The sequence below is a fragment of the Cuculus canorus genome, chromosome 3 (assembly GCF_017976375.1).
Source record: "Cuculus canorus isolate bCucCan1 chromosome 3, bCucCan1.pri, whole genome shotgun sequence".
Lineage (NCBI taxonomy): Eukaryota > Metazoa > Chordata > Aves > Cuculiformes > Cuculidae > Cuculus > Cuculus canorus.
The window spans coordinates 14,912,314-14,940,085 of record NC_071403.1 but is presented as its reverse complement, the minus strand read 5'-3'; the positions used below and the strand labels follow the sequence as shown (position 1 = coordinate 14,940,085).

At 45.1% G+C, this 27,772-nt stretch overlaps 1 protein-coding gene and 1 long non-coding RNA gene across 3 annotated transcripts in view; one reads left to right on the top strand and one right to left on the bottom strand.

The window, feature by feature from the left end:
- Window positions 1-4,850, bottom strand: part of LOC128851601 (uncharacterized) — a 32,480-nt gene extending 27,630 nt beyond the window's left edge. Inside the window, exon 1 of the long non-coding RNA XR_008448935.1 lies at window positions 4,466-4,850. This is a non-coding gene — a long non-coding RNA (uncharacterized LOC128851601). The remainder of the gene's footprint in view (window positions 1-4,465) is intronic.
- Window positions 4,155-27,734, top strand: B3GAT2 (beta-1,3-glucuronyltransferase 2). Of its 2 annotated transcripts, none has more exons than XM_054061018.1 (4): window positions 4,155-4,296; window positions 18,354-18,498; window positions 27,055-27,203; window positions 27,283-27,734. In XM_054061018.1, exons 2-4 carry the CDS (start codon window positions 18,354-18,356, stop codon window positions 27,367-27,369), a joined length of 381 nt encoding a protein of 126 aa, XP_053916993.1. In that variant the 5' UTR covers window positions 4,155-4,296; the 3' UTR covers window positions 27,370-27,734. The 2 variants fall into 2 exon arrangements, with proteins under 2 accessions (XP_053916993.1, XP_053916992.1); XM_054061017.1 differs by lacking the exon at window positions 4,155-4,296 and adding an exon at window positions 4,995-5,722.
- Window positions 27,735-27,772: the final 38 nt, after the last annotated feature.

Here is a 27,772-nt window from a genome sequence, read left to right as displayed (position 1 = left end):
GCATTTACAGCTCTTCTTTCCAGGAATCTGTTGCTGGTTGCTATAGTGATAAACAAGTTGACTTATTAGGAAAAGGAACAAAGCACGAGAGAAAATTATTTCAAAATGGCCTATGTGCACACAAAAACGTGCAATCTCATTCTTCATTGTCAGCTCGGGCAGCTGGTTTCTTGTTTCTGGAGCAGCAGACCCCATAGACATTATTTTAGCGAGCGCAGCCCGGTCTCCACTGCCTGTCATTTCTGACACACAGCACCCTGCGTGCAAGTGCTGGGTCCTTCACTTCTAAGTTAGATGGTTAAATTTCTTCGTGGCTTCCACAACATGTAAAAAAACGTGCTCTCTTAGAGAAAGTCTTAGGTCATCTGATGAGGCTGAAATGAGTCTAGAGGAACAGAAGAGGACAGAAGAAATGATGCTTTTGTCACATCCTCTGCTGCCGTCTCTTTTTCTTTCTTCCCTTTCGCCGTCTCTCGCTGATGCCAAGATACCTCCATGCAGACACTCAGGGTGGCAGTCAGTGCCTGTCAGATGGCAGCACATTACATTCTCTGTAGGGTGCCTGGCTGAAGCGATGGTCTTTTGGACCTTCACTATAGTAATGCATAAGATGTTAAGATACAATAAACCCATTCTCATTTAAATCCCTAGATATACGGGGATTCCACTGAGATGAGGCTTGTGCCCTTGAATGTGCAGAAACAGTGGGTGTTCTTTGACACTTCTGTGAGACGCAGCCCCAATGCTCTTTTTTTTTTGGCTAATGACACATTTTGATTGACTAAGCAATGCCAAAAGGTGTAAATTCAAACACTAGAATTACACTGCATGCATTTAATTTAGACAGGCATGCTAGTCTTTTGCCTGCTACGATTTGAGTCCGGTTTTACCCATCACAGAAGCTAAGCCACCTTTGCATGTTGGAGCTCACTACCCACCTTCCATTATCACCAGTCGATGCTGCTGAAAGAAAAACAGAAAACACTCCAAAGAAATGAGCCATCCTTGGGTTTAATCTATTCAATTACAACCGTCTGAAATGGGAACTATTTCTCTGCACTATTTTATCCACTACTTAAAAATAATTGCACATTTTTATATGTTTATCCAACTGATTTTGTTTCTGCTTCCTGCAGGACTGTAATAGTTCTATCTGCCACAGAACCTACAAAACAATCAATTTTAATAGCCTTTTTTTTCAAATGCTATCTATAACTCTGACCATCTTTCCAATATCTGAAAGAGAACAATTTGTAATGCTGTACCCAGCTTGAGGAAACCCTGGTGTTCAAAAGCTGAGGGAAAATTCACATGGAGCAAGGAAACAGCTTGGCTAGCTTGCCCCTTCGGCACATCCAGCTGAAAGGCTGGAAGGGAAGGCTGGGTGGCAGCAGAAGCCTCTGGACGGAGCTGCCTGATGGGTGGGTGACTCTGAGTGGTAAAGAGAAGAAAATCAAAAAGGACTGAGTTTTACAGAAAGCGGAAAAGTACACACAGATGGCACAGCTATAGCAACTCTCCCACCGTGCCTATCCTTTTCTATAGATGTTGTAATGACTGAAACCAGTGAAAAAGGAAGAAACTGGGGCACACAGTTGCTGGCTAGCAGCAATCCCTTATGACAGCGTTCAGCCAGCACAAGGCATAGAGTCTACCACGCGCTCCAATTTGAAAAAAGCCTCTGTGGCCTGTAAAAAAAATTGTCCCTGGGGCAAGATTTCTTTTGTATGTACATACATATGCACGCTTGCACACACACTCGCACACTCTCCACTTTCTTGCACTGTGTCAAGCATGCTCTTGGCAGAGCCAGGCACTCTCTGTGGGTAAGAAGCGCACAAAACTGAAGTGGAGGTAGCTTTTTAAAAAAAAAAATGAAAAATCGAGTGCCAAGTCCTGACATATCTCTGACAAAAATCTTTGGAGAATGGGGGCAGCAATCAGCGATACCATAATGGATGAGCCAAGCAATAAACTACTGCAAACAAACAATTCTGGACCAGATCCTGAAGAGAAATGCCTGCCCACACATCCTGATACAACCAGAATATGCACTATACTGCATATTGTGTGAGAAACCATAGGAACAGCCTGAGTCACACAATGATTGGTACCATCCATCACAAGTTAGAAACTCGTCCTTTGTTTCAGAGCTGCACCTGAGGCCTCAAATCAAATGTGACAATTTTTATAATAACCAGTGCTGAGGCATTTGGTAGAAAAAAGCTATCTCTGTAGACAGTTTGTCCCCACAAATGGAGTGTTTATTTGACCAGGTCCCTCCGATTTCCAAAGGAAGAACATTTTGCTTTGCTTATCAAGAAACAACAGTTTAATAAATAGCATTTGGCTTGTATGTAGTGCCTTCATTATCTTTCACCTTTCCATCTCAGATAATCTATACCTGAAGCTAACAGAAAATGCGGCTGCGTTATTTGGTATTGCACCTGATGCCCCTGACTCCTGACCTTCAAGTCTGTCCCATGACATGTGAAAACATGTTACAGCAGCTCTGGGGTACAAATACAGTTACTGTGGTTTGTTATCAAACACCTGGATGTCTCATATCATTACGTTACAGATCTTGTGTACAGGTAGAAGCAGTAAATACTATATCAGCAAGTGCACAGAAACACGCAGCTGCCAGCTTTCAGGAACACAATTAAAGAGATGATAGAACACCAAAGAGTTTATTGAGATATTGGCCCTGAGTTAGTGTTTGTGCTCCCTCCTAAACTACTGCAACTACATTTAACTGTTCTTGCTGCTGCCTTTATTATGGTCTTACAAACTATTAAGTATTCTCTCTAGGCTAAGCTCTGAATATAATGTGCAAGTGCACTGAAGATAATATTTTTGGATTTAAAGTAAATATAAAAAGAGTAATTTTTAATATTATAATTATTTTTTTTTTGCCATAAAGAATGTCAATTAAACACAACAATTGGTAACCCCCTGTTTATAGGTTCTGCCCTATTAGGTATGTAGGGTCCTGGCATGATATCTAGATGCGACTAGCTTTGAATCACTCCTGACTTTCAAATGAGAACAAGCAGTAGCTTATTGCTATGTTGCTTTGATACATATGTTTGCTTTATTTGAACGAATTATCTCTGTAAATAAGATTGCACTGTAAATGAGAAAACAACGGTATGTTCAGTAAGCGGAGAGAGATGTTTAGATGATTGTCCTCCAGATAAACTGCATCAGCACAAAATGGGCAACTATGATTTCATGTCCGAGGTGTTTTGTATTTGGATATATTAAACTATTTCTGCTTGCTGCATTCCTCCATATTATTTCATTAATCACATAACAACCCTTCCACTCCTCCACTAAACATGCTAACTCCAATTAGCTCTCTGCTACATAGATGTTTCCTCATTTAGATGTTCATTGCCTGCTCATGTGTCACCCTCACTTTCCCATGTTTACATGACATCACTCCAACGCCCTTTCTGAAGGACTTTTGAATAACATTGATCACTAGATGGATATGAATGATAGACATGCATGTCATCCACATTATCTGCACATTATACACATGCAAATCTGAAGGGTGCATGTAAAGCAGAAAGGAAAGCAGCAGTTTAAGCTGAGGAGGGTAGTGTGAAGGCATGACTGGTTTCTCTAACCTGCACAGCTCCCACTGATAAGTCGGTGTTATCAATGATGAATCACTCAGCAGTCCGCGAGCCGGTGAGACTGCAATTTAGTCTGCACAAGGTTAAGTGTTTTAATCAGAGAATTAAGGAGAATTCAATAATTCGTGAAGACTAACGCTGTGCCTCCGTGGTTTTGTGCCACATGAAGTTTTAAAAGTGTAATTCAAGCCATAAGAAGCGTTCAGTTATGACAGCAGGGAGCGGTGAAAAATGCATCAGAAACTTCCCCCGCAGGAAAGGATTTGCGAGATGTTTTAGAACGTGCGTTTCATGTGTGTAGTGGCACCTGATGAGTGTCTTTTTCTCAAGAGAAAGACAAGCGGATTATGACAAAATACTCATAAAATAACGCGTTTTAAAAAGGAACTCTCAAACCCTTCCGATACGCTGGGAAGCGGCACGGAAGAAGCTCGGGAACAACGCGGTGAAGGCACACGGGGGCTGCGTGCGGTACCGCGGCCTTTTGGGGGGCAAATCCCGACGGAAAGTGAGGGCAACTGCGCAGAGCGACCGCCTCGCTCGCAGCTTCTGACTGCTGCGGAGCGCGAAAACATCCCTCCAGTAAAAAGGACAAGAAACGAAGCGAGCGGCTGCACGGCGGTACCGAGGGGAGGAAGCTCCGGTCCAAGAGGTGAGCGCTCATTCCAGGGCGAAGGGCAAAAGCTCACTCCGGTCCAAGAGCAGAAAGCTCACACCGATACAAGGGGAGACAGCTCAGCCCGGTGCAAGGGGAAGCGCCCACTCCGGTACAAGGGGAGACAGCTCACTCTGACTCGAGGGGCGAGAGCGCAACTACGTACCGAAGGGGAGCGATCACTTCGGCTCGAGGGGCGAGAGCTCCCTCCGGTGCGGGGGGGTGGCACCCACTCCGGTTCAAGGGGAGAGAGTTCCCTCCGGTACCGAAGAGGAGCGATCACTGCGGTGCGAGGGGATTTCGCTCACTCCGGTACCGAGGGGGAGCGCCCTCTCCGGCACAAGGGGGCGAGAGCTCATTCCGGTGCGAGGGGTGATCGCTCCGGTACCGAAGGGGAGCGCTCGCTCTAGCTCGAGGGGCGAGCGCTCACACCGGTGCAAGGGGGAGCGCCCACTCTGGTGCCGAAGAGGAGCGCTCCCTCCAGTTCGAGGGGCGACCACTGACTCCGGTACCAGGGGCGAGAGCTCAGCCTGGTATGAAAGGGAGCCCTCCCTCCGGTGCCGGGGGCGACAGCTCGCCCCGTTACCGCGAGTCAGCGCTCCCCCGCGCCCGGCAGGAGCCGCCCCCTCGCGGAGCCGGGGCGGGGCGTGGCGGGACCCGCGGGGACCCCTCCTCCCGCCTCCCTCCCTCCCTCCTCCAGAGCCGCCCGGGAAAGCGATGGGGTAGGACGTTTTCCCTAGAGCCCCGCGGCGATGCCGAGGGAGAGGAACGAGGAGGAGGAAGAAGCCGACGAGGAGGAGGAGGCGGCAGGGCGGCCACCCCGCTTGCTGCCGTCCATGGGGCGGCGCTGAAGGGGCTGGGACAACCCCCCCCCACACTCCCCGGCACTTGAGCGATGAAGTCGCTGCCGCTGAGCCGCGTGCTGCTGCTGCTGCTGCCCTGGGCGCTCGTGGTCATCGTGGTCCTGGACAGCGACACGGCGCGCGCGCCGCCGCCCGCCGCCGCCCCGGGCAATGGGGGGGGCGCCCCCCGAGCGCGGCCCCGCGCGCCCCCCCCGCCGTCGCCCCCCCCCATCTACGCCATCACGCCCACCTACAGCCGCCCCGTGCAGAAGGCCGAGCTCACCCGCCTGGCCAACACCTTCCGGCAGGTGGCGCGGCTCCACTGGATCCTGGTGGAGGACGCGGCGTCCCGCAGCGAGCTGGTGAGCCGCTTCGTGGCGGGCGCCGGGCTGCCCTGCACTCACCTGCACGTCCCCACCCCGCGGCGCTACAAACGGCCCGGGCTGCCCCGAGCTACCGAGCAGCGCAACGCCGGGCTGGCCTGGCTGAGGCAGCGGCACCAGCACCTGCCGCCCCCGCAGCCCGGCGTGCTCTTCTTTGCCGACGACGACAACACCTACAGCCTGGAGCTCTTCCACGAGGTGCGTGCGGGGCTCCCCGCGGCCGCGCTCCTCCCTCTGCTGGGGCGCCCGCCTCGCTCTCCCTTCGAGTCCCCGCGGTTCCCGCCTCCCCTCGCCCTCCTTCACGTTCTCGCCCTCGCCCACCTCTCCTCCAGCGCCCGCTGCTCCCTTTCCCCACGTGGCGCCCGCGGTTCCCGCCAACCCCCTCTCCCCTCCAGGCGTTCGCTTTTTCCCGCTTCGCCTTCTCTGATCCCGCCTCGCCCGCTCCGAGCCTCCCCGGGGCTGTCCGCTTCGTCTCCCCTCATCCCGTCTCATCTCCCGTCGAGCGCCCGCTGTTTTCTGTTTCGACCCCGTCGGGCACCGTTGTTGCCCTCCTTCAAGCTCCCGCTTCAACCCCCTCAGGCACCCTCCATTGCCCGCTTCGCCTCCTTTCATCCCGCTTTTCCTCCCCTCAGACACTCTCTTAGCTCTCCATCAGGTGCCCATCATTTCCCGCTTGTCCCCCCCCCAGGCACCTATCATTTCTCTCCACAGACACCCTTCTCGCCCTCCCTCAGGCACCCACCAGTGCCTCCCGTCAGGCACCCATTTCCCTCCTCGCCCCTCCTCAGGCGGCCTTCGCCCCTCATCCTGCACCTGCCTTTTCCCACTTCCCCTTGGACACCAGTGTCGCCCTCCTTCAGGCGCCCTCGTCTCTTCTCTTCCCCTCGAGGTTCCTGCTTCCCCTCACCCGCTCAGGCACCCTCCTCGAGTGCCCGCCATCTCCGGCTCCACCTCACCTCAGGCGCCTGCTGATTTCCACCTGGACCCATCTCAGGTGCCCTCCATTGCCTGCTTTGCCTTCCCTCATCCCACTTTGCCTCCCATTGAGCACCGGCTGTTTTGACTCCCCTCAGGCACCATCGTTGCCCTCCTTCAGGCACCCGCTTTGCCCCCCCCCAGCTGCCCTCCATCGCCCAACTCGCCTCCCCCTCATCCATTTCACCTCCCCTCATCCCATTTTGCCTCCCCCTCAGACACCTACCTTGCCCTTCTTTGGGTGCTCATCATTTCCCACTCCAACCCCCCTCAAGCACCCATCACTTCTTGCCTCAGGTGCCCCTGTTTCTGCCTCGCTCCCCTTGGGTGGCCTCCTTGCCCTCCCTCAGGCGCCTGCTGTTGCCCGCTTTGACTCCCGTCAGACACCCATTTTCCTCCTCGCACCTCCTCAGGTGCCCTTCTTGCCTCCCTGAAGGCTCCCACTGTTTCTCACTTGCTCCCCAACCCTCTCAGGTGCTTGTCATTGCTGGCTTCGCCTACCCTCAGGTGCCCATCGTTTCCCACTTCACTCGCCCTCAGGTGCCCCCTGTTGCCCGCTTTGACTCCCATCAGGCACCCGTTTCCCCCCTCGCACCTCCTCAGGCACCTTTCTCACCCCCCCATCCTGCACCCACCATTCCCACCGCCCCTTGTGCCCATCCCGTCCTGTCCCTTCCCTCAGGGCTACGCCTGGACCAGGGAAGTGGTTCTGTCCCTGTCCTATGCATTGGTGAGGCTGCACCTTGACTGCTGTGTTGAGTTTGGGTCCCTCACTACAGGAATGACATTGAGGTTCTGGAGTGTGTCCAGAGAAGAGTACGAAGCTGGTGAAGGGGCTGGAGAACAAGCCTTATGAGGAGTGGCTGAGAGAGCTGGGGTTGTTTAGCCTGGAGAAGAGGAGGCTGAGGGGAGACCTTATTGCTCTCTACAACTGCCTGAAAGGAGGTTGCAGAGAGGTGGGCGTTGGTCTCTTCTCCCAAGTGACAGGTGATAGTACGAGAGGGAGTGGCCTCAAGCTGTGCCAGGGGAAGTTTAGATTGGACATTAGGAAAAATTTCTTCACAGAAAGGGTTCTCAAGCACTGGCAGAGGCTGCCCAGGAAGGTGGCTGAGTCACCATCCGTGGAGGTGTTTAAAAAGCAGGTAGATGAGGTGCTTGGAGACATGATTTAGTAGTGAACAGGCATGATTGGACTTGATGATCTCTAAAGTCTTTTCCAACCTAATGATTCTATGATCCTGGCTTGCAGCACGCTTGGTTACCAGCACCCAGCACCCAGGCACAGATGGGTCAAACCTGGTCCCTGTCCCTTTGCGTCACCCCATCTCTTGCCCGTCCTGCCCAGTGCTGACGTGTGTGACCCCCGATCTCCTGCCTCTGACATTCCTGTCCCTCCCTTCCATGCTCCTTGCAACTTCTTACTGCTGTTTTCTCGTTTTCCTGCTGAGCTACGCAACTTTAGGGTTTGCATAAGGAATCGTGTCTTTTCGTTAAAACTGGGATGAAACATGGTCTTTGATGTTTATTTTTTTCCAGGCTCCATCCGTGTCCCTTAGGGGAAACTTTTATTGGAGTCAGAGTCCCTTACTGCTTTCTCTTGGTGCAAGTGAATGAATTCAGAGCTCGTGCCTTCGGGTGGAGTTGCCCAGTCTTTTTGAAGCCTTTCGCTCTTAAAAGCAGCAAATCGTTTGTGTAGTGACTGAACACCCTTTCAGGAGTTTCTTTTGTGAAGGGATGTTTTTTTTTCTTTATTGCAGCCCGTTGGTGAAGCACTTTGTTCCTTTTTGGTGGGAACTGGCAAGCTCTGGGGGGAGAGAGTGTCCAGCCTTCTTTCTGGTTTCCCCCTGGCAGGAAGGAGGGGTGTTTAATAAGTGTGCATAAAACAGCAGAGGGAAGATCGTGTACATCTTCTGTGACAGCTAGAAGAGTAACTTTGGCAGGAAAACGAGGGAGAGAAACTGAAAAGTAGATTGGCAGCAGATAGGGAACATACAGGACTTCAGGCAAACAGCAGTCCATGAATTTTGCTGGTGGATAGTACAATGTTTAGTGGTGTGCACCCATATTCTGCAGTTTGGAAACATTGTGCTTCCTCGAATGCTTTACAGTCAATATGTTAAAATGAATACATGCAGAGAAATGTCAAGCACTTGAAATTCTCTAGGGCAAGTTATTTTAGAAATGCTTGTGTTCATTTGTATTTAGATTCATAATGCATCCCTTTCCCTTTCCAGTGCGTGGGCAGGTGCAGTGTCCCCATTCAGCAGAGATGCCCTACTTCCTTTCCCTGTTTGGCATTCACCGTTGAAGCTGCTAATTTGAAGACCTCTGCCTGGAGGCTAAACCTTTGTTGTAATTGATTTTCTTAAAATCTCATGGCTGTGCTTGGTGCATTATAATGCAGAGTAATTCCATGTATTGCGTTTAATGTGATGGGAGTGTCCACCTCTGTTCAGGAACATAAAATTGATCTGATTCAGTCTGAGGGAGTCTGTAAATTGATACAGAAAATACACTTTGCCGCAATGACTATTTTGAGGTAAAAGATATTTGGAGATGAATGTCTCCTTTTTTGTGGGGATGGGGTTCTAACATTGGCGGGCACATCACTTTAGTGACCCACAGCTACTGATAGGGGGTCCAGTCAGGTCGATTCTTTTATCGTTTCCTGTATTATTCTTCTAATTGCTGTGAATGATGAAACAAAAATGGACAAGTTACCTCTCTGATCAACTAGGAAATACAGGAAAGCAAGGGGACAAATCTGTCTAAAGGGTTAACCTTGACAATTGCAATCACAATGGGCAATCTGCTTTCCTTTTGCTAACCAGCAAGCACTTCCTCAGTCCTAAGGCTTGTCTTTCACCACGGTTCAGCTGCTGGGAAGATGTGTTAATTCCGAGCCTTGTATTCGCAGGCAAACACATGTGTTTTTCCTGTGAAATGTAGTTGGAAAGCTCTGTTACAGAAGCAGAGAAGGAGCTTTTGCTTCAGTTACCACTGCAAGATCCTGTGACTGCTTCTGGGGTCACTGACAAGCTATATGTAAGGTCTCTGGGACACCGGTAGTAGTAACTTGGGGTGAGCCTTGTTGACCTGGCATAGTTAACAGAAGTCCCTTGGCAGGCTTTGCCAACGAGATATGCCTTTGCAATGAGTGGGAGGTTGCATCTGGAGGGAGCCAGTAGTCTTGTTTTCAGTCAAGGCACTACTTGAGTTTTGGATGTTTTTTTCTTGTTAAAAAACCTTCTCTGTCTTAATGGATTCTGCCTTGACAGCTCTGTAGTAAATCCCAATCTCTCCTTTGGGAAGATTGATTTATGAGGGTAAACCATGCTCGTCTTCTCCAAGCATGAAAAGAAAGCTTCAGAACACATCGTGTGCAGATGAAATCTGGTAGTAATTCCTGTCATGAAAGTGACAGTAAGTATACCTGGGAGGGAGGTTTTTTTCAGTTTGTTAACCTGCCAGGAACAATTCTCCAGACTTGCAGTCGCATAATCCCAATGGAAGTCTGATAAACTGTAGTCTCCTCACTGGAGAGTGCAGGATAAATGTAGAGGGATGGACAGGCGCTCTGCATACTGGTCCTACCACCATGCTGTGCTAGCTGGGTGACCTTCAATATGTCACTGACATGGGCCTGGGGACATGTGGGTCCCAAACTGCCAGCAGAAATGTCTGCTAGCATCTGCCCTCAAGCAGTTAATGTGCATTTGCTGGGTTACGTAGGTCTGTAGTCTTTGTCATGGCTTTCTTTTGAGTCGAAGTTGGTTTTAGTAACAACAGTGAGGGCTTAGGAGTGGGAGGGGTGGGAAACAGTGCTGGTTAGGACTGTAAAACTAACATCAGAGAAGCATTGGCGTTAGGGATGTGTTTTGTTCAGATGTTGGAAAAGTATTACTATGGAGCAGAAGGTGTGCCAGGGAACTGCACACCAGTGAAGAGTTACATTTAAAGGAGCTCCTTGCTGTGGGTTTCCTCCGCCTTTTCAGAAGGCGGAGCCCTTTTAACAAAGCAAAATCACCAAAGGCTTTACTGTGAGTGGAGGTGCATAAACGATAATGGCATGATCAAAAGGAACATGCTTCGACATGAGATACCATGGGACACTTCTGAGAGCTTTTGATGAGGAAAATCTAATCTGTCCAAAGTATTGCTGTCTGGCACTTATAAGAATCTGTATCTTACATTTTATATGGAGTTAGCTGGGCCCAGTAGACCTAGGCAAAATGTGTTTCATGGAAGTCGGGAACATCGCCCCCCTTACCCCCAAGCTTTACAGTAGTATTCTGCTGGAAAACGTCATCATCTGTAGTAAATTTGAGACCTTCTGATGTTGTTTATGATTGTTATTATTTTGTAAGACATATGGTAGCATGTGTGTGTAGAGCTTAGTTTGTAACTGACAAAGCTGTGTCCTCAAAGTTGGACGGGACAGAGTAGAAAGCCTGGTCTGTCTTTATGCTGCTGCAGTGTACCCAGCATTAGCTCAGCTGAGCATTTCCTTAGGAAGGCTCACCTTCGCTCCAGTTGGTTCAGAGCTTGTGAATTTTTTTACAATCCTAAGCAGGGTCAGCAGTGATGAAGAAATATTCCCAGGAGTGGGGGTGTGGCCTTTAAGTTATTCCCAACTCTTTCCTCTTCGGATTGTAATGATGGTCAGGTGAAAAATCATGCTTTTAGTTTAATGCTCGTGGTCCTGGCCCAGTGTATTTTGTCACTTTTTTTTTTTTTTTTTTTGAGATCCAGACCTTGAAAATAATTTATTTTTCCTGTTCAGGCATGATCTGTTCATCTGGAGGTGTCCATCTGCACCTTGCCATCAAAACCAACAGTCTGCTTTCTGACAATATCTTTCATCAGTTGAACATCAGCCTGCGTTCATAACAAAGCCACTGAGAGGCCTGAAATCCCAGCTACTGTATTTGATATGCTTTACCGGTGTTTCTACATGAATCATCATAACTTCTGTTTTTCACTGTGGACTCTTCTTTTTTGGAGTGATTCTGTTATAGTTTCTGTTGCATTTGTTCTTCATCTTATTTCTGAATGCAAGTTATTGTAAAATCGTGACCAGTGCCTAGCAACTGCCAGTTTTATTTTCTTAGACTTCCAGAAAAAAAACTTTAGATAAAGCTGGCATTCCCCTTTCATAGATTTTAAAAACAAGATCAGGCTATGCAGTGGAAACCGAAGACAGACATAGCTAAGTTCCACTTCCTTTAACTCTTTACTTACTTCATGTGTTTCTACATTGTGGTCATTTGCTCTGCCCTTTCTGTATTTCAGTTAGCCAAAGGCTCCCACTTCCCTGGTCAATGTATGGATGGTTACCTATATAAGCTGGAGGAACTGGTGTTAGAAGTCGACTCTAATGTTGATTATGCAGGCTGCTCTGAAACCTTTGAGGTCGAGGGGTGAGCTGCCTAAGGAGTACAAAGAACAGGAGTAAGTAAACATTGTAATCCCTGTGAGCTTGCTGCATTTAGAAATTGACTTTTAGAGATTCCTGCTTAGATTGTATCTGTACCCTTGACTTCTGTTGTGCTCAGACACCTAAACTGAAATGTACGTGGAATTAAAATGCTTGTATCTAAAATTCTGCAGCAAGGTTTGCTAGGTGCCCAGTGTGCCGGTGTGGCATTTCCCACTGTCTCAGTGCAAGCTGGGGGTTTTCAGATGAGGTCTTCTAAGGGGAACACACACCAAATGGCGAAATCTGAATACAGCCTTGCATGGATTTCAAAGTAAATCACAACATCTGTTGTCACTTCTAAAGGAAAAAATGCCCAAACTTTTGTTTAATAGCTTAGTAGTTAGCCCTGTTGCCCACTGAGTTGCGGACCAGAATTCAGTTTTCTCTAGCTGTTGCTAGCACAGGAATGCCATGGCTGTGATGGTTGAGTTGAAGCTGGAAAGGAGTTAGGAGGAGAGAGAGCTAAAGCCCTTCTGCTGAAGTTGAGGTAGGCTTTACAGGTGACTCAAGACTGATGGAGACACAGAGAAGGTAAGAATCTGATCAGTGAGGAGCACAGTCAGCTGAATTGCTCATTGCAGGAGTAACTTAAAAATCAAATTAAATAAAAATTCTCTAATATTTTGAAGGTGCTTATGTAGTGGCCTAAATTGTCTAGGTAGGCTCATCCTCAGATCAGCCAGATGAGAGCAAAGGTTCATGAAGAACAGAGGGAAAACAAGAAATATTTTGTCTTGGCTAATGAACGTGGCCTTCTCATTGAAGACTAGGGCTGTCCAGCGAGGCATTTCCATAGTGATACTGTGGAGCAGGAGGCAAGTTGCATGAGTGATTCAGACTGAAAATGTTCTCTTATGCCTCTGCCCTTCATTCTCCCACAAAGTATGTATGAAGGTAGAAGATATTCTATTGGCTCTTAAGAGTTTGTAGCCCTCCCGCCCCCGCCAATAAATCTTCTGGATTTAGACATACAACAGAAATACTTGCAGGTATTGCATGTCATACAGGCTTCAGTTTTTCCGTGATCGTCTTTGTAAAATATTTTGAGAGCAACTCAGAAAAGACATTATGGAAGAGTTAAATATTTGCTGTTTGTTCCAGCTTTGATTAGAGAAGGTTTAGTGCTCCATCAGTAACTTTTACATAACTATCCTCATCTTTATACACTGTATTTTTAATGGCTATATTTATGCAAAAGATGTAAAAGTAGCATAAGCGAATCTGTTCATCTTTGAAAACATGGAGGTCTTTTATTGTATGTCTCGGAGCTGTCTGGAAAAACTGAATTTTTGCTATAGTCTTAAAAAAGACATTCAGGAGTCTAAATGGAATTAAATACTACCTGTTGTTAGTTTTCTTCATAATAAAAATATTTAAATATGAGTTAGCAGTCCATTAAATACCTTTATAGTATATAAATAATACAGGAATACATGACAGATTTTAAATGCACACTGACATTCTCCTTGCATGTAGGCATGTAATACTTGTGCTAAAGAGGTGGGATTAGAAAGTCTGGTAGAGAAACAATGAAATAACTGTTTTCCCTCATTTTTGAGCTATCAAAAAAGGTTTTTGAAGTAGGTTCATCCAGGCTAAGGACGTTGGGTTACAAATTATCAGTTCCTGTCTGTGTCTGCACTTGGACAGCTTTCCTTTTTCACCTTTGAAACCAATACTGTTACTGTGAAATTAATTACACATGGTCAACAGCTCTTCAGAGGTACAGTCAACATAACCTAGTAGAATAATAGAGAGGAGGATAAGAAAAAGAATTACTAAGTAGAAGGGCAAAAAGGAAAGACAAACAGCAACTGTTCTGGAAGTCTTCCCCACTCAGAGAAATTGGTTCCGAGCTCCTTTAGTTAAATTCAGTTTGGTTTTCTCCTGTAGGGAAGCAGTATTGATATTTGTGTCCAAGGATGCTGTTATAATTTAGAAGCATTAATCATTGTATCAAATATTTAAAGTGTTGCTTGAGAAATGGTGAATTAATCTATCCTTGCTCTGCAGTGTAGGTTGAGTACAAATCGGCATAGGAGGTTTAAGGTGGATGTTTGGAAAAAACCTTTCTAATAGTATTGTGAAGCACTAAATCAGGTCACCTGTGAGGGTTGCGGAGCAAACTAGATCAATGGTTGACTTTTTTTTTTTCATTTGTACACCCTTTCTACAAATTTTCCTGTTTAGATATAGCCTTTATAGTCAAGTTTACTGACAACAGACTTGATTTTTGAAATTACTGTCTGCTGAGCGTCACAGTCCCTGAACCGCAAAAACTACTGGCACAGATTTCCTCTGTCTCAGCATCTCATTTGAAGCAACAATAAGCAGGGGCAAAAGCTCCATTTAATGCCTAAGTAAATGGGCATAGCCTCGTTGCAGCTGAGCTGTCCCTCTGGCTTGTAGTGCAGTCATGTAAGTTTTGTTGAAGCAGAATTTGGCTTTAAATGACTTGAGCAATGCAAGATGCCTGTCTGAGAACTGATAGGGAACCTGGCTGTGTGCTGTGCTTTAACTCTTAACATTTTCCTGTGTGGAAGAGTTGTAGGGAAGGAGCTCTAGATCCATCTTGGGTAACAGTAACTTAGAATTTTGCATAGAAATCTGCTTGAGTCTTGCTGGGAAGGAGGGGTGAGCCTGGATGATAACCTAGAGTCTGACCAGTACAGATCATAAGTTACGCAGAGGTTGAAGTGGGAGCAAACAGGGACAGGAAAAAACCTTACTGTGTGTGGCAGCCAAGTTTGCATTTGCTGAGAGCTTTGAATCCCGCATAGAAATGTGTCAACACCAGTCAGCAGAAACACTAGGATGGTGGTTCCAGCCTGGAACCCTTTTCACTGTAGGAAGTATGGCCGTGTTTCCTTCTGTCTGTCATTTTCCTTCGTTCCCCTTGGGCTTTTATATTTTTGTTACTGGTTTGGTGTCTTCCTTATCCATTAGTTCAGAGCATTCTATTAGGCAGTTTTTCTTGATTGACTAATGAGATGCTATTTTTGGCAGCGCTTTTATCACTCTCTCTTTTATTGCTTGGTTACATTTTCTGCATTTTCACTTGTTAATCTTTACTGGTTTTTCTCTTGCTATTCTATGTACTGTTAAATGCCCATCCCCTCGCTAGAATTTCTTTGGTCAGCTGTTACTTCTTTCTCCAATCATTTCCTTGCCCACTCCTTCCCACTTGTGTCCCCTCCTGCTTCATTTGGGTTTGTTCTGCCATCTTACATAGTCCTTTTTTGAACTTTGCCTATCCACTACATCATCTCCTGCTATGCCCATAACCCTCTTTCAAATAATAAAAAATAAAATAGAGGACAGAGCATTTCCAGAGGGAGATTCATCCTACCTTCAGATAGCTGTCTAAGCAAGGCAGGATGAAGCATGCCAATATGTTCCTATCTCTGTTTATTAGCCATAGTCCAGATGCTGAACTCGGGAGTCCTAAGTGTAAGTGAGATGAATACCATTCCTGTTAGCTGCTAGGACTTAAAATGCTGAGTATTAAGACAGCATGTGCTATCACATATTAAAATGACAGACAGAAGAATAATTTAGCAAGCTGCTTGTAAGTTATGGGATTTGCGCAGTTCTTTGACCCACAACAATAAAGCTTTTTAGAATTAACATGTTTTTGAATAACCTTTTTGTGTCCCAGTGATGAGCAGCACCTAATTATAGATGCAAGCTGGCCTTTTAATCCAAATAATAGCTTCTTCCTCATCATACATAAATGCAGCCTTAACGCATCCATATGTTAAATGCAGTAATGCTATTCTCAGACGATTAAAAGAAATATTCCTACTTTCATCTGCCTAGCATATCCTGGGGCTGTAAGGTTTTTCAGAATTAGCATAAATACCTGTCTAGATGTGCTCATTCAGTTTGTACTTAAAGGGATTGCTGGATTCTTGACAACTGCTTATTTCATTCTTCAGAACTGTAACCTATGAGAATAAAGATAATCACCCAAGGATGAAATAGAGAGCTTACTTCCTTCTGATGTGTGGTGGCTTTACTGACTTAACTCAGGTGCTGAAATGGACCTGAAATTGTAATAATTAAAACTTCTTTGGTCATTTTATGCTGGCTTCATGAGGTCAGTAAAATACTTTTCATTGATGATATTTTCCTACGTATTGTGTATGGTAAAGTATTACTGTAACTCAGTCTGGTTCTGCTGGCATAAATGCTGTGACTGCTGTTGACCCAATTGAGAAGTCTCGTGTGATCTGGCTCATTGTGCAGTACAGGTGCCCAAATACTCACTGGGGAAAAGGCAGGGCATGGGCCGTAAAATGCCGTAAGTCAGTATACTGGTAGTTTTTCCGGGTATCCATACCCTCCAGTAGGTATTAATGGCAACATAAAAATTAGTGGGTGTCTGTGTTTGTCCTGTGGTTAACACTGGTGTAGCACCATTTGGTGTATGAGGCTTGATCGTGCCCTTGGAAACCTATTTGAAACTTGGCTGTGTAGACAAGCCCAACAGCATGATGCCCTGTGTCCATGTCTGATGTGTTTGTATGTTAATATAAATAGTGTTAGAAAAATATACACAATTTCATAAATGGAAGAGTGTGAGAAATGGGAAAAATAGTCTTAAGCAGGGAGAGCAGTTACAATCATGTTTAACGATAACCTGTGGAGGGATTCATGGCAATCTCTCACCGGAAATTAAATAGTCAACAGTTTGGATAGAATCCTTATTACGAGAAATCCCTGTATTGCAAACTACATGCACACATACCTTGTTCTCTCACAGCGTGGGCTGCTGCTGAATGAGATGGTCTGACTTATGCAGCAGTTCTTATGGTGGAAGTGGGATGATTTTGCTATGCAAATTTTTAGATACCCAAAGAATCAGAGGGCAAGAAGGTGCTTGCCTCTCTTCTGTGAGTACATACTTATTTGTGGATTTTTAAATATGCATTTTATGCCTCCCCTATGTGAAAGCACTCCTAAGAATCTGCTAACGTGTCTAGCTTAGAAACGCGAAATGATGTGATGTCTTTGTTTTTTTCTGGTGCGTCTCCTGGGAGTCTAAATGATATGCATGATAAATCTTTCACCTTCGCAGAAAGAGAGGGAAGTGTTTAATATTTAACCAAGGTTGTCTTTTACTTCAAAATCTATTGAATAGGGACTGCAGTTACAAATAAGTAAAACTGTGTTTGTTTTTTCTAAGAGGAGTGCTTGGAAGGAGAAAGGGATAACTTTTCCCTAAGGAATAGGCCTCAACTACACTTAGAAGACAAGAGATTTTTTTCAAGACAGTGTTTTAAAAATTGATCGGATTAAGCCCACGTTACACTGAAATAGTTTAATACTTGCTTAAGTAGGACCACAATTAAACACAGTAATTAAAACAGTGGCTTTTGAGTCAGTGTGGTTACATTGTGCAAGCTGCTGTGTCTGTGCACTCATCTTCTCGAGTTCTCACACCAGACTGGCAGTGATTTGCCCACTGGGAGCAGTGCATCAGGTTTGTGCCATGTTACCTCCTGTCTACCAAAGAGAATGGTCTACTGACCAGTGAACTCAATTCACCGAATCCCAGTCACGCATGCTTTTTGATAGTGACTTTTTAGTATCTATAGGTTCCTCAAGGTCAGATGAGGAGCACATTTCCAGAATTACACTTGATTACTTTAAACCATTGGGAAAAACTCCCATTACCAACAGCAAACTTGCAGCAGCATCCTGCCTGACCTGGTCACTGTCCTTCTCAGAAACTTAGTAGAGCTTTTCGATAGAAAATGTAGAAGTTAAAAGGCTTGGCTCAAACTTAATAATTTTTTGTGAGCCTTTGCATCTATAGTATGAGTCCAGTACGTTGAAGGTAAGGGAAATGCAGTGCTTCACAATTTCCTGCACTCAGTGTATTTGTTACCAGTCTCCAATTAACTGTACTTGACTTAATTAAAGTGTATGTTTGTTAATCATTATTATAATATGCTTTCTCACAGGGCTTGTACGATATGTAAGCAGTCTATAGAAATAATTCTCCTGCAAGACTGCTGTAGTCCTGTAGATAAAAAAAGATCTAGTACATCTTTGAAAACCCCAACAAACAAGAAAGCAAATACTGGTTTTTTCATGGGTTTTAAAGTTTTTGTTATAAAAAGTTATATGAATAGGATATTTTCAGAAGAATTGAGGTGTCTATGGGCTAGAGAACTGGAGATATTGCAGAAAATGAGTGGGCACATGCAGCTTTCAAAAACTTCAGCTCTGTTGGGCTGAAGTCTGTAAGCTAGCATTGCTTTTGAATACCTAGTCTTGATGATTAACGTGTAGGCTTTCCACCAACGCTTACAAAAAGAGCCTACCAGGAAAATGTGCATGCAGTCACGCTGTGCCTGCCTTTTGCAGATGCGCACAACCCGCAAAGTGTCAGTTTGGCCTGTGGGACTGGTTGGAGGACGGCGGTATGAGCGTCCGGTTGTGGAAAATGGCAAAGTCGTTGGCTGGTACACTGGCTGGAGAGCTGACAGGCCCTTCGCAATTGACATGGCAGGTAAGCACCAACTTCCATGATATGTGAATGTTTCTCATATTAACTATTCTTATATTTTTTTAGGAGTGGGACTGAAACTGATATCTGTGTAAGTGCACTTTCTGAAGTGCAGCTGTTGTACATAGCCCTTCAGCACTAAATATCCTAGAAGTCTTAGCTCGCATGTCTCATCTAATTAAGTTGCTGCTCGGTGATAACTGAACATACTTTCTCTTGGTTTTAATTTTATGTGGCAACTTGGTTTTTATGTTGAATAACTTGTTTGTTTGAAACAAGTTACTAGTAAACTAATTCATCCAATTAATTTCTGCAAGGAGCTTCTGCCTCTTGTTGTCATCAGAGTCTCTACTAGGCCATCTAAATGCAGACCTTTCTGAGACCTACTGTTGCAAAATGTTACTTTATCATGAAATTATTCATTTTTTTTTATTGGTTATTTGGAAGGATGGTGGTAACTGTAGATGGATATGGTTTGAAACATTGGGCTTAGGTGAAAAAAAATCACTGACAGCTATAGCCTAGTAGATAAAGTCAGAAAAGCTTCAAAGTAGATCTAATCAATCTTCTGCTGTGAAGTTAGCACACCACATAGCTCTGTCTTGCTGTTAGTCCATGCTTAGACAACTGTTTGTATGTATTCTGACTGTCACATGAATCACCACTGTGCAGAAATCTGACTTTTTATGTGGCAGCAGCTGGTTTCCCAGCAGCTGGTTTCCCAGCAAATGGTACGATACTTGGATATTCTGTATTCAGGAAAGAGAGGGAAGGGAAAAAGTAGGGATACCAGGGCAAGAATGGGGTAGAAATAGCCAGCTATTTTCTAATACCCTTATGTTTAGGGAGTGGGAAAAGGACAGTGCTTTCTCATTTCAACAGAATATTTTTATGTGGATTCAAACATTTGATGAAAAATGTGTATAGTATTTACAGTACAGTTGGTTAAAAAGTGTAATAGGAGAACTAATAGTCGTTAGCACCTCAAGGACAGAAACATCAACAGGTGGTTATTTTCTTTTGCACTGTAGAAGCATTTTGAGGGAGTAGTATTACCTGGCATGAAAATAAATATTGGAGTGTCTAGGTAGAGGCATTCCTCAGGGCAGAACTAGGTATGTCAATCCCTAAATCCATGCAGCCTGTTCAGGACTGCATCTGTGCATTTGAACAGCCTCTGCCTGTGAATTTATAGATGCATAGTCATAGAGTGGTTTGGGTTAGAAGGGATCCTCAAAGGTCATTGAGTCCGACCCCTCGGCAGTGAGCAGGGACATCTTCCACTAGATCAGGCTGCTCAGTGCCCTGTCCAACCTGACCTTGAATGTTTCCAGGGATTGGACATCTACCACCTCTCTAGGCAACCTGTTCCAGTGTTTCACCACTTTCAGTGTAAACAGTCTTTTACTTATATCCAGTTTGAATCTGCGCTCTTTTAGCTTAAAACCATCACCCCTTGTCCTAATGCTGCAGGCCCTGCTAAAACATTTGTCCCCATCTTCCTCATAGGCCCTCTTTAAGAATCAAAAAGCCACAGTAAGGTCTCTTTGGAGCCTTCTTTTCTCCGGGCTGAGCAACTCCTACTCTCTCAGCCTGTCCTTGTAGGTGAGGTGTTCCATCTGACCGATCAGTTTTCTGGCTCTCCTCTGGACCTGCTCCAACAGGTCCACGTCCTTCCTGTGCTGAGGGCTCCAGAACTGAATGTAGTATGCCAGGTGGAGTCTTATGAGAGAAGAGTAGAGGGACAGAATCACCTCCTTCAATCTGCTGGCCATGCTTTGATGCAACCCAGGGTACAATTGGCTTTCTGGGCTGCGAGCATACATTGCTGGCTCATGTCCAGTTTTCATCTATCATCACCCTCAAGTCCTTCTCAGCAGGGCTGCTCTCAATCCCATCATCCTGTATCCACCAGCCTGTATCAATGGCCCTGGCCCAGGTGCAGGACCTTGCGTTTGGCTTTGTTGAATATCATGAGGTTCACATGGGCCCACTTCTCAAGCTTGTCCAGGTCCCTGTGGATGGTATCCCATCCCTCAGGCATGGGAACTGCACCACTAAGCTTGGTGTAGTCTGTTCCACTGTCCATGGCATGATAAAGATATTAAACAGTACTGGTTCCAATACGGACCTCTGACGAACAGCACTTGTCACCAGTCTCCATTGGGACATAGAGCCATTGACCGCTATCCTCTGCATGTCTCCATCCAACCAATTCCTGATCCATCAAATACTCTGCCCATCAAATCTGCATCTCTCCAATTTAGAGAGAAGGGTGTTGTGGGCCCTTATGTGAAAGGCCTTTATAGATGACACCCACAGCTCTTCCTTTGTCCACTGATGTGGTCACTTCATCATAGAAGGCCACTACGCTGGTTAGGCAGGATGTGCCCTTGGTGAAGCTGTGCTGGCTGTCTCGTATCACCCGCCTGTTGTCCACGTGCCACATTGATAGCTGTGCTGTAGAGGTGATTAAGTGTGGGCATTACAAAGATGACAGCATGGTTTATAATTCATTAGCTGGAAGCAAAAAGCCTTTACGCAGACATGAAGATACATAGAAAGTTCATAAGTTTTTTACACTTTGCAGTTGCTGCCATGAGCGAAGAGCAGCTCCATTAGGAAGATTATCTGCTTGTGCTTTCACCAGAGTCATGGAAGGGAGGGTTGGAGAGACAAAGATGCAAGCGTTGAGAGCATAGGAAGTGATTGCAGATCCACGCACAAGGAGTTACGACATTGTGAGGAACTTTTATTAAATTATCAAAAAATAACTGAAGAAATAAATTAAATTTTTAATTTCAGCAAGGACAGAAATGCATGCTGTGTAAGCTGGTAAAAAAATTATGTTAAGTTTGCATCTTCATTCCCCTCAGGAATAGGATGGAAGGGCACAAACAACACCTGTAAATTCAGAGCTGAACAGGTTCTGACCAGGTACAGTGCGTTAGGACTCAGTTTTCCCCTCTAGTCAACCCCCTGGTCCTCCAACACACCCTTGGGGTCTTGGAGGACTTGCTAACAGACAGAAGTCCCTTCTGCAGTGCATCACTGGCATTCCTCCTTCTACTGGCACCACATATATCAACAACTGAGGTCTTTACACCTTACACTGCACATAAGGAAGATCAGGGATCTCTTCTGAAAATATTACCATGCAAAAAAATTGTGCATGTATTAAACTGCCCAGCAGTCTGTCACTGCTTATAATTACTGTTCCGATTTCTAGGGCACTGGCAAGGGGGCTTTTTTGGTTTACAAAACCATCTGTTTTCTGGCAATTGGGAAAAGAATTTGATCATGAGCCTGGGTACAGAAAGGATGACTATTTAAAAGGTTTGGGACCACTGGTTTAACTTCTGGCTGTTCAGGGGAAGTGCGTTCTTGTGTTTAAGTGCATAAACTGCTTATTCTAGATGTCAAGATACAGGGTCAGATTCAGATGTACAGCAAATGGAGACGGGTCCTGCTGGTCTCACTGGGATCAGCTCAAACATCCTAGCTGGCCAGCTTCCCTTGATTCTGCTTTGAAGTGTACTCGCACACGGCAGTCACGTTAGATCAGTTCAGTAAACAGGGGTTATTTCCTTTGAAAACTTTGTGGTTGTCATCACTATTCTCTATTGCTAAAGCACATTCAGAAAGCAGAGGAGCTGTTTTCTGTGTTGCTTCTTGTTTGGCAGCCAACACAGCATATGAATTAGTTCTGGTGTTTTCTAAGTTCTGCCTCAGTTATAACTGTAGATGGGTTCTAGGGTTTAACACAGAGTTCCTTGCCCTCACGGAAGGAAAGGGAGAGAATTGGGTGCTTATAAGCAAAAAGTGACCATTGATTGCGAGGTAGGCACTGTGCTGTTTATGTTACACCTGATTTAGAATCTTTATTAAGTGATCCTGTTACTGATTTACTTTTAGCTTGTTCCCAGTGCCAGAGATTTTGACCACCCGTAAGTTAGATCATGATTCTCCTAATGTTAAGATTGGTCAAGGAAAACTTGTGCATACTTTACATTAGCATTCCAGGAGCTGCTTCAGTCCTAGAGATTGATCTGTGCCTGTGAATCACTGGGCAAGCAGGTTTTGGACTTGTGGCCCAGAGCTCATCCACATTTTCCAAGCTTCCTTGGCAGGGCCTGAGCAACCACCTTTTTTTTGGATTTTGCTATAGTTACGAGATCTTTAGTACATCTTACCTTTCTTACAGTTCCATGAGAAAAACACTGCAAACATGGCACATTTTGTCTAAATCGTAAAGAGCCACTGCTGGAAGTCAGGAGTACAAACCAAAACAAAAAATTTGAGTGGTTATGGTAGAAACGTGAAAGAAACCCCAGACCAGCTGGTAACAGCTATTTTAAATGTTGAGTTAGAAACGGAGAGCCTCATTCATGGTGAATTAACTGCCACTTGATGCCTTTATTCTGAACTACACATACTCTTGTTCAGCATCTCAACTTTATTGCAACTCAGTTTGTCATGGGGAGAAGCTAACTTGAAGGAAGCCGATGCCCAACCAGAGCGTGTTCAACAAGCCCAAGGGAGTAGCTTGAACTGTGTAGAAACCAGTATATCCATTCCAACATCCGATTGATGAGAAGCTTGACATGAGCCAACAATGTGTGCTCACAGCCCAGAAGGCCAACTGTATGCTGGGCTGCATCAAAAGCATAGCCAGCAGGTCGAGGGAGGTGATTCTGCCCCTCTATTCCTCTCTTGCAAGACTTCACCTGGAGTATTGTGTCCAGTTTTGGAATCCTCAACATAAGAAGGATGCGGAGCTGTTGCAGCAGGTCCAGAGAAGGGCTACAAAGATGATCCAAGGGTTGGAGCACCTCTGCTATAAGGACGGGCTGAGATAGTTGGGGTTGTTGAACCTGGAGAAGAGAAGGCTCTGAGGGAGACCTTATAGCGACCTTCCAGTACCTATGAAGGGGCTACAAGAAAGCTGGGGAGGGACTTTTTACAAGGGCATGGAGTGATAGGAAGAGGGGGAATGGCTATAAGAGGGGAAGATTTAGACTAGACATAAGCAGGAAATTCTTCCCAGTAAGAGTGGTGAGGCACTGGCACGGGTTGCCCAGGGAAGTTGTGGCTGCCCCATCCCTGGAGCTGTTCAAAACCAGGTTGGATAGGGCCTTCAGCAGCCTTGGCTGGTGGAAGGGTGTCCCTGCCCATGGCAGGGGGGTTGGAACTGGATGGGCTTTAGTGTCACTTCCAACCCAGACCATTCAATGATTCTAAGATCAGCACTAACCATTAACATTTATGTACTCCAGAAATGAGAAACCCTCTCAGTTTCCAGCTTGCTTTCAGCTACTGTCCTACCTGGAGCATTCAGGAAGCAAAAGCATTAATCACGGCAACAAAATCTTTAAAGACCATCTCAGTCTAACTGGATGGAGAAAAGTGTTTCTGCCTTTTAACAGAAGCCATTGATCTAGCACAAGTCAAAGTGCGAATTAAGAGGAATAGCTTCCATAGAAAGAAGCACAGATGTAATCTTTGCCATGTCTCCCAGGTATCTTGTCCTCTAACAAATTAATTCTTATCTTGGTGCCTCTTCAGCCAATTAGATCGAATTTACAGTCTTGCATTAAACACATAAAACCTAAACACCTCTTCACACTCCAGCTTCGAGAGTACCCTGTGGCATTTCATGTGATTTTAAGCTCAATATGACCTTGTAGGAATAACAATCAAGTAAAAGAATTGTATGCATGTAGCACTGTTCTGTTATCCTACACAGGAGACAGTAATCCCAGATTAATCCCTATTTGGCATAGAAGTTGAAGTAGTGCCAGTCTCCTCATAACCTGAGCCATCTCCTCTCCTTTTGATGCCAAAATGATCTGTCTATGGCAAAAAGTCAACTGAAAGTTGTCACTAGAAAATGGTTTTCCCTCCAGTCCATCTAGAGAAATACAGAATGTAAAAACCTGTGAAGTTAAAGATAAGTCTTCTTGAATAATTTTTTTCCAAGTTGCTGCTTTATTAGATTCTTTTAAGAACCAAAGCTTGCATGACCAGTGATCAAGGAAACGCCAGTCAGTGCACAGCAGGCCATGTCCTTGCCACATACAACATTCAGCTTAATAATGCAATTTTTATTTGATACCTGAAAACGTGGGATTTTTTTATAGCCCCCTAGCAGCGGTTTGCAGTGGCGTGATAGCAAGGACACATGTTCCACACAGGGGGCTTGGCGCATCTCAATGTCTGTGCATGGGAGAAATCCATCCTCAGAACTTAATCCAGTTTTCTCAACAGAGGAGCAAGCTTTGCAACAGGAGAACCTAGGAGAAATTACCATATGGATAAGTATGGGCTACGGGGGCCAGGGAGCCAAGCTGAGACATGCAAAGATAAGCAGCAGAAAATCTGTTGCCTCTTCTGCTTAGAATGGATTCCTTCTACACTCTGAAAACTAGGACACTACACTCACTGATTTTGGTGTTTACTTCATTTTCTCTTTCATGGATGATGAGCTTAAATCTTCACAATTAAATCTTAAATCTTTTTAAAAAGAAACAGCAGCTCACAAGCTGATCAGGGTTCCAACAATGCCTTCCCCTGCAAGCATTTTTTGTGTGCCCAAAATATCAACCACAGGGGAAGCCCAGTTGCACCAAAAATTTACATTGTTTAATCTGTTTAAGGGGAGAACAAAAACCCTGACCAAAAGTACTGAGCTGAACCAGGACGATTTGTTCATCAGGAGTTAAGTCTACAGTCACGGTCCAAGGTGCAGAGTGCTGTGTGCACCGCAGCCGTCTCATGCCCAGGGAGCTGAAACCCTCAACCTCAGCTCTTCACAAATGATCACATTTGGCTACAAAAGCACTGGGATGGAGCCACCTCATGCTCCCTCCTAGCCACGCTCCAAGAGGTAGGAAGCAGTAATAGCTGTAGCCTGCCAGAGATAAACCCCTACCTGGGAAGAAAAGTCCAAACTCCCAGGAGAACCCTGGTACCGCTTGCCTAAACCCAGCAGCTGCAGCTGAGAGCAGCCGGATCCCAGCACTGCTGCTAGCAGGCAGCGCACCCTGCGGAGCAGGAGCTGCAGAGCTTAACCATGGAGAGAGGACAGGCTACAGTCTCACACTCTTACACCTCCAGGAAGTCTTTTATTCATTAGAGGACTCTACGGTGTGGATAAGCCCTTTCTATCCAGACACCTTATCTTAGCCAGGATATACTGTATTAAGTTAAACACATTTTCTGCAACTGTATCCATCAGTGAACTGGGGGCCTCAGTTTACATCCAGCCCATGGTCTTCATGTGCAGCATCCAAGTCGTTACTTAAATATATATATATATGTAGCCTTCTGGTATCTTCCTGTGCTTGTAAGCAAGAGCACAATGAAAGTGGTTTCAGAGTGCCTTCTTTACATGTGAGGTAGCATTTACTTCCTTACATTTTCCTCTTAAAAAGGCTCCCATAAAAGCCACAGATTGCTTGAGGGAAAACATAGTAGCAAGGTAATTCTAGTAAAAAAGTGAACAGATTGCTGTTCCATTAGAGAATGTTACACTGGTTTTTAAATTGAAAAAAAAAATTAATACTGTCTTTAGAATCAAATGTTCTTGCAGTTTTGCAAAACAGATGTTAAAACTGTTACGATTTCTGTCATAAAGGGACAGTGGAAACACACTGAACCGACGGGAAAAGGGTTTCGTTGGTAGGCTTGGCAATTAGGCATCAGGAGCTACAACCGTAATTTCTCTTTACAAATCTATCAGTCGAGTTGAGTCACACTTAAAAAAGCCTACCTGTGACTGAGCCTTGCTCAATGAAACGGGGGAGTTCTAGAAATAATGGCAAATTGGAGATCCATGAGAGGGCGAGTTTGTTCAAACCTGTGATTTCTCAGTTTGCGATCTCGTTTTGTGAGACCAAATGCTTGTTGTGAGGGGAACGCGGTGCAAAGAGAGGCACCGGCACTGACAGAGCTCTCAGCTGTGCAGCCCAACGCCCACATCAGCCGCAGGCAGCCCCGCACATCACTGCTCATCGAAGCCATCCACCCGCCCACAAGCGCTACATGGTGGGCAAGGCAGAGCGTTAATAGGATTTGCCTTTCATCAGCAACAACATTAAAACTCTCTGAAGGGTGAAAATCTCAAAACCCCACAGCTGTTAGAAGTAACATTCTAAGCTTTTTTTCTGACTGGCACCTTTAAACCTAGAAGTGTTTGTACAGTATAAATACCATACATTTTATTTTACTTAAAATTTAGTTTTATTTCTTAATTAGAGGTAGAGAGGAAGGCCAGTCCAAGCTCTTTGCAGCACCTGGCTTTTCAGACAAAAAGCAGATTTCTCTACATGACGAGATTGATTAAACATGTTGAAAAGATGGCGCAATTAAAAAATTCTGATTGTACCTTCAAGGCAAACCAAACCCACGTAGGATGTACAATCCTACCAAACAGTGTCTGTCTGCAGAAACAAGTGTACATGTTGTTAAAAAGATCATGGGACGTTTCTATGGTAAAGTGTAACTTGCACAGAAATGTAAAGCCTAAAGGTTTTTCCTAACATTTCACCCCACCCCCAGGATTTGCTGTGAGTCTTCAAGTGATTTTGTCGCATCCAAAAGCCGTATTCAAGCGTCGTGGTTCTCAACCAGGAATGCAAGAATCTGATTTCCTGAAACAGATAACAACAGTGGAGGAACTGGAACCAAAAGCAAACAACTGCACAAAGGTACTGATTTCCCCACTTACTGCAACACTTTTGTACCATCTCTGGAGACGAGTGTACTAACACAAACATTATTTTATAGGTTCTTGTATGGCACACACGAACAGAAAAAGTAAATCTAGCTAATGAGCCCAAATACCATCTGGACACAGTCAATATTGAGGTATGACGCAGAGCCGCAGTTACAGAGGAAGTACAGCACAATGGATGTGTCAGGAGGTGTTCAAATCCAGCCAGTTACAACAGCCTATCCTTCTGCACGAGACCTTTAAACAGTTGCCTGATGGACTGCTGTGGAAACAAAAGGAGGTTGTCAGATGCTCTCATAAGCAAATGCAGTGGGTGTGCTTTGTTCTAACTTGTTTGCATGCGTTTCTGAGCTCTCGTCTTCATAAACTGACACCTTCGCTTTAAGGCTGTTTCCACATAGTAAAAAGAATCAAAGAGAAACATGGTTGCGATGGAGTATTTTCAGAATCATCATTTATGTATATACTTTTTGTATTTATCCATCTTAATGGTGTAATTATGAACCGATTTTAACTCATGAACTGATCTAGATATTTGCGTAA